This window comes from Oryctolagus cuniculus, chromosome 15, assembly GCF_051225735.1.
Source record: "Oryctolagus cuniculus isolate XC-2025 breed Fujian yellow rabbit chromosome 15, ASM5122573v1, whole genome shotgun sequence".
Lineage (NCBI taxonomy): Eukaryota > Metazoa > Chordata > Mammalia > Lagomorpha > Leporidae > Oryctolagus > Oryctolagus cuniculus.
This window is the reverse complement of record NC_142881.1, coordinates 62,734,773-62,741,252: the sequence shown is the minus strand read 5'-3', so window position 1 is coordinate 62,741,252 and position 6,480 is coordinate 62,734,773. Positions and strand designations below refer to the sequence as shown.

The 6,480-nt window shown below is 65.2% G+C and overlaps 1 protein-coding gene across 5 annotated transcripts in view; it reads right to left on the bottom strand.

Moving 5' to 3' along the window:
* The window catches only part of CDH23 (cadherin related 23), a 365,671-nt gene that overhangs the window by 63,373 nt on the left and 295,818 nt on the right, over nucleotides 1–6,480 (bottom strand). For all 5 annotated transcript variants that reach the window (XM_051823796.3, XM_089313405.1, XM_089313406.1 and 2 more), the window contains 5 exons: nucleotides 5,788–5,889; nucleotides 3,198–3,347; nucleotides 2,311–2,439; nucleotides 1,390–1,518; nucleotides 590–817 (listed from right to left, as the gene is read on the bottom strand). In XM_051823796.3, the coding sequence (XP_051679756.3) occupies nucleotides 590–817; nucleotides 1,390–1,518; nucleotides 2,311–2,439; nucleotides 3,198–3,347; nucleotides 5,788–5,889 (738 nt within the window). The remainder of the gene's footprint in view (nucleotides 1–589; nucleotides 818–1,389; nucleotides 1,519–2,310; nucleotides 2,440–3,197; nucleotides 3,348–5,787; nucleotides 5,890–6,480) is intronic.

The following is a 6,480-nucleotide window of genomic DNA, read 5'->3' as shown; positions in this document are numbered from 1 at the left end:
CCATGCCCCCAGTCCAGTGCTCCCGGCTCCAAATTCCTCACTTTCAACTTATAAACAACTCCTGTGGCGGCCTGTCACCTCCTAGACCATCACCATCCAGCCCTTCAAACCCACACCTTGTCCAGCCTCGCAAACTTCAAACCTTGGCTGCGGGCAGCGGCCCTATTCATTCTAGCATCAGACCAGACCTGACATCAGCCCCCTCCAACCCCGACATGCTGCAAGTGTGTCTCCCCAGCGTGCCTTGGGGACATGACTGGGGCACCCACACAGGGTGAGTGCTGCCCCACAGTGACTGCACGGCGGGTGCACTGGGGCTGAGTCCAGCTTCCACCTGCTCCCTGGGCCAGGCCCTGATGTAGAGGCACAACCTGTACTATCTATCCCACACAGCTGCTCTGTGATAGCCAGCAGGACCAAACAGAGGTTCAGGGTCACTGGAGACCTGGGGGACCAGCAGCCCCGCCATGCACTCCATGGCCCCTGCAGACGTACTTGCAGGTTGGCCATCTCAAGGCGCGATGGCCGTGTTGTCCAGGACCCACTGCTTCCACGCACCCTGTCCCCTCCGTGGCTGCCCGTCACTCACCGACAGGGTGGGGGTGCCCTCGTCCTCCACGGTGACCACCAGGTGGTAGAAGCTCTGGCGCTCACGGTCCGGCGGGGCGGGCCGTGTGACGATTTCACCGCTGACGCGGTCCATGCGGAAGGTCATGTCCTCATTGCCCTCGGTGATGTAGTAGGACAGGACACTGTTGATCCCGATGTCACGGTCGCTGGCTCTCACCTGGACCACGGCAGTACCCCCGCCCACGTTCTGTGAGGAGAGCAGGACAGGGCTTGACGGGGATTCAGTTTGGAGGCCAAGGACTGCACCTGCACCTCCTGACATCTCAGCTCTGGAGCGACAGTGAGGACCACATGGGCGAGGGTGGGAGTTCTGTCAGCATCCAACACGGGCTGGGCCCTGGTGGCAACCCCGTTTACAGAGAGGAAAATTGAGGTGCAGGGAAGGGAGGAGTGCAGGTGCACGCAGCCCATCAGCTGAGCTGGGCTCTTCCCCGGGCTGTCCTGCTCCCATGAGTGTCCGCCCTGGCACACCGCCCAGTGACGCTGGGGTGCTCCCTCTCCCAGGGTGCCTCAACCTCACACAGCGGCTCCTCCAGGAAAAGCCGCAGTCTGCTACCAGGTGAGAGTGCTTCCTTCTCTCCTCTCTCCCCTACCACAGAACAGCTGTGGATTTCCGGGACACAGGCTGGGCATTTGGGCACAAGTAGGGGAGAATCACAGCGCTGCCCCTGGGGCGGGAGAGGCTGGCGAGCCTGGCAGAGGTGTTGGCAGGTGCATCGGGTTGGCTCATGCCACTGTCCACGCCGGATGTGCCCTCACCTCGTTCACGCTGACGTTGTAGCCCAAGGGGCTCTCGACCACGGGAGGGTTGTCGTTGACATCCAGGATGGTCACCTGCAGGAGGTGCTCCTTCTTCCGTGGGGGGCTGCCCCGGTCGGAAGCCACAACCTGCAAGGAGGGGGAGGGGACAGCAAGACTGGAGCCGGGGGCGGGACCAGGAACGTGCAGCCCACAGGATCCCCTTGGTGGGAGGGGTGGGCAGAGAGACTTGCAGACCCATCCCTGCCCTGGGGGCAGTAGAATCTTCCAGGAGCTTTCAGCTTCCGCCCTTGCTGCAGATAATCCCGGCCAGTCGGTATCTGACCTGCGATCCTCATTTAGCAGGAGGCTCGGGTGTGCCTGAGCCTTCACCTCCTGACCCTACGCCTGACCCGACCCTGGGCCTGCAACCTGGTCCAGGGCTCCCGCCTGCCCTGTGCACTCAGCGGGTGCCTGGCAGATAAGGCAAGAGCCCTGAACCAGCTTTCCAGCAGCCAGCTGGGATGCTAAGCAGAGGCCGGGCCTGGCCGTGGGAGTCTCAGTGCAGCCTGGATGACACCTGGGCTGCTGGAGCACTTCCTGGAGCCCAGAGAGCCCCTGCAAACGCGGCCGGCACTGAGACAGCAGTCCTGCCCTGGTGGCTCCCTCGGAAGGGGCAGGCCAGGTTGGGTCTTTTTTTTTTGGCCCACTGCACAGGTAGGGAAACCAAGGCCCTGGCAGAGTGAATGACTGGCTCGAGATCACAGAGGGTTTGTGGGAAACAAAGGCTCTCCCAGCAGGGCCAGGCACCAAAAAGACCCCTTCCCGGTCACCCTCCTCTAGCTGTCCCCACGGGGTGCGGCCGGCCCACAGCACCAGTGCCAGCAGGGAGGCGGCCGGCCGGCCATGAGTGGCCCAGAGCGGACGAGGGGCTGTCCCTACCTTGAGGATGTAGTGGTCCAGCTCTTCTCTGTCCAGGGGCCTGGCCACAAACACTTCGCCGATGGAGTCGTTGGTGGTGACGATCTCAAAGGCCCGGGCGATGTTTCCGGCGGCCAGGGAGAAGACCACCTGCGAGGGGGGAGAGGGAGGGAGGAGGGGTTGGGGGAGGGAGGAGTAGCGGCGGGCAGGTCAGGCCGAGGGGTGGGGCTGGTGGCCACCTGCTCCCTGCTGGACCCTGGGTTCAGCGAGCGCCCTGCACAGCAGAGCGGACGGCGAGATCTCAGAGGGGCACTGACCATGGCAGGTGCCTGGGCCTGGAGGCCAGGGCACAGGGCGGGGGGACTGTCTTCCCAGGGGATTCTACTGGCCCTTCCTACATCCCTGCTGAGAAGTTTCCAGGGGTGAGGACGAACACGAGTGACCAAACCTCCCACTGTTCCCCCAGTTCCCGGAAGGGATGAAAGTGATGCGAGCACCGAGCCCCCCCCCCCCCCCCCCCCCCGCCTTGTATCCAGGCCTAGAGGGAGGGACTACCTCCTGCTGTAGAAGGGGAGGGTGTGTCCTCAGGAGCACCTGGGCTGCGGGGGCAGGGCTGGCTCACAAGGAACCAGGTGCTGCGTGGACTGTGGACCCGGGGCATTGCCGGAAAACCCAGGCCCTCTGCTGCCTCCTCGCTGCGGGGCGGGGCTGCGGCCTGCCCCAGGGATCCGGTGCCCGAGCTCCAGGCATGGCCCTGGCTGCATAGCTCCATGGGGCGGCTGGGCCTGGTCTCCCTCCTGGGGGTCCTGAGCGGGGTCTGGGACAGTTCAGACGGCCTCCTCCAGGGGGAGCAGCCCTGACAGTCCCCACACACAGGCTGGTCCCTGCCGCGTCCCCGGGGCGCCTACCTGCCCATTGCTGCCGGCGTCAGGGTCCTGGGCCTTGACGGTGGCCACCCGCTGGCCCACGGCGCAGTCCTCGGGCACGCTGACCGCCGAGTCGGAGGTGACGTCAAAGCGCGGGCTGTTGTCATTCTCGTCCAGCACCGTGATGTAGACCTGGGGGCGAGCGCGACACAGCCTATGTCGGCTCCAGCTCCTCGCCGGGCCCGAGGCCGGCCGCAGCCGTCAGCTCCAGAGCCCGCCGGGGCATCAGAGGCGGCACGAGCCCCATTGCCCTCGTGGTCTGGGGGTCCCTGGGCACACTCACAGCAAGGGGCAAGGTGTGTGGTGGAGGGGAGGTGCTCAGAGCAGTGGGGACAGGGACAGCCCAGCCGGGGCTAGAGAGGAAGGAGGGGCAGGTGTCAGGGCACAGCAGGTGAAAACCAGTGCCCCCGCTGTTCCTCAGAACGAAAACACCAAGGCCCCTGGGATCTGATCCCCGACGCATGCCCCGCTCTGGGCAAGGCTTGCTAAGGCTCACCGTGCCTCCTCACACCACAGGGCCTTTGCACACGGGGTTCCTGCTGCCAAAGGCTCTTCCTTCTTGGCTGTGGTCATTCCTAAGCACACTGTGGATCTCAGCCTGAGGCACTTCCTCAGGGAAGCCCTCCTTGATCTCCCTGACATCCTCTTACAGGTGTTCTCGTGGGGCCCACATTTCCTGCTCTGATCCTCGGATCAGGTCTTTCCCTCACTCTGCCTTCTGCCTACGAGGCCAGGTGCTGTGTCCGGGCTTGGTTTCCTGCTGACGCTCAGGGCCTGGCCCACGGCAGGGTCCCCACCGCGACTACGACTCAGTCATGGTGAGGGTGGTGAGGTGGGGGCGAGGGGCAGCTGAGCACCCTGGCAGGAGGCCCTGGGCCTCTGTGGGGGAGAAAGGATGGGTGCAAGGTCTGGGGAACACCCAGGGCCCACACGTCCCTCCCTAGCCCCCAAGGCCCGTGGCCCGTGGTGCCACCCAGAGCTCCTCCGACAGAGCCCCTGGACCCTGCCACCCCTTCCTCTCTGCCTCCCCACCCTCTGGGCCTGCAGGAGCTGCTGGGCCAGGGAGGAGCCAGGTGGAGGTGAGCTGTGGTTTGGGTTCTGACCCCGCGGAGGAAATAACATTATCTCCGAAGGCCCCTTGGTGGGCCCCCGCCCCAGCCCTCGCACAGGGTGTGCGGCTGGCGGGGCCGCTGCAGCTGGGGCAGTGGGAGCCACGGAGAGGAAGCCGGGGCAGAGCACGGCGGGGCGGGCCTGTTTCCTGGAAGAGGGCGAAGCCGCTGTGGAATCAGCGGCCCCCGGCGGGACTGTGCGCTCTGAGGCTGCAGTGCCCCGCCCACAGCAGGTGCGGGCAGCTTCAGTGGGCGTCGCCCAGCTCCTGAGTCCTCAGGGCACCCTGTGGCTGGGGAGCAGCTGGGCCCACTTTGCAAATGAAACTGCTGAGGCTTAGTAGACACACTCCACGCAACCTCTCTCAGGCTCGGATCCTCTGGCTGGGAGCTGCAGGACATTGGCCACCGCCCACCACCAGCCAGCCCCCTGCCTTCCACAGGCTGGGGTTCACTGACCCCCACAGCCACGCTCCTCCTGGCAGACTCTGGGGATGGAGGGGGCCTCTGGGTGTAGCCAGGGCCGGGGGGCTTGGCACCTTGAGGGAACATGGGGCCAGGGACCCCAGGCGGCTATGTTTGGTTCTCAACCAGGGCGCTGGGTTGGCCTCTGGGCTGGCCGCGGTGGGGGTGGGTGGGGGCAGGTGGCGTGTGGCTGGAGCAGGACACCCCAGGTGGACTGGAGAGGGCATCTGGCCCTCCCAGCCGTGCCCCAGCCTCCCCTAGGGCTCAGTGTCTCACCGTCATCACAGGGGCCATCCCGGCAGTGCTCGGGTGCCCCCGGACCCGTGCGCAGCCTGAGCTCTCCTAGGGCCTCCCCTGGCACCCCCCACCCGAGCCCAGAGGCAGCCTAGGGGCGGGGCAAATGCCACCAAGGGCTCCCGAGCTGCCATCTCGGGACTGCTGGCCCCGCCCGCACAGAGAGGCCAAACACCTCGCCCGTGCCCCACAGCCAGGCAGGAGCGGAGCCGGGCACAGGCTGCGGGGTTCCCTCCATTGTTCCAGCTACTTCTTTGTTAGTGCACCTCCTACTTTGGGACCCCAGGGGGACTGGGCAGGACACACAGGGACCAGCCTGGGGGCAAGGGGCCTGCACCCCAGACACAGAGTGGATGGACCAGGGAGGTCACCCAGGGTGTACGCAGGGACCCGCCACACGCCTCTCTCTGCAGAGGGGGTGGGAAGCGCCCTGGGCACACGGATGGTACGGGGCAGCCCCAGCCCACAGGCCACTCACCTTCTGCGGGCAGCCGACATGGGCAGGACGAGGGCAGCCGGGGAAAAGCAGAGATGCAGACGGTCAGCAGTGTGGGCCCCTCCGCCCCTTCCCCACAGCCCGGGGGCTCACCCCACCCGGCCCGCACGCGGCCCTGCCCTCCCTGCCCACTGCCAGGCCCGCATGCTGGGTGGCTGGTGAAGACGTGGGCGTGGGGGCGTCTGTGGGGCGCCCACCTGGGCCCACTCACCACAGTGGAGTCTGCCTTGGGGCCGCCGTCATCTGCTACCACAGTCAGGGTGTAGAAGTCGCCCTTCTCCCGGTCCACGAGGCCTTTGACGGTGATCGCTCCCTGCAGAGAGTGGGCCACGTGGCTGAGTGACAGCAGCACCCCCACCGGGCAGACCCTCCCCACAGCAGTCCATGCTGCAGCCAAACCTGCCTCTGCCCACTATCCACCTGCCCGCCACTCCCTCTGCCTGGCACGACTTCCCCCCAGCCACGGTTTGTGCAATCCTACTTCCCTCTCAAATCCCACTTTGATGCCACCTCCTCCAGGAAGGCTTCCTGCTTCCCAGCCAGTTATGATTGCTTTCTTATCCGTTGGAGTTCTTCTCATACCTCCCCTGGGGTGCTCTGAAGTGCATCCTTGATTATTCCCACTTTCACCCCCAAGCCTCTTGGAGAGCCCGTCTTTGTGCTCCCCATACTCCAAAGACCAAGGCCTGGCACACTGCAGGGGCCCATCCCTTGCCTATTCTCAAAGGGCTTCTGACAGGAGACACAGGACAGTAAGGTTGAGGGAGGAGAGCCAGGCAGCTGCGCCTGTCACCTTGCTGAGAAACACAGAATTTATATGTGAGCTTCCTAACGGCCAAGCTCAAAGGGAAACAAGACGACTTGTGATGTCGAAGTAACGAGAACCAAACATCTAGTCTTTGGC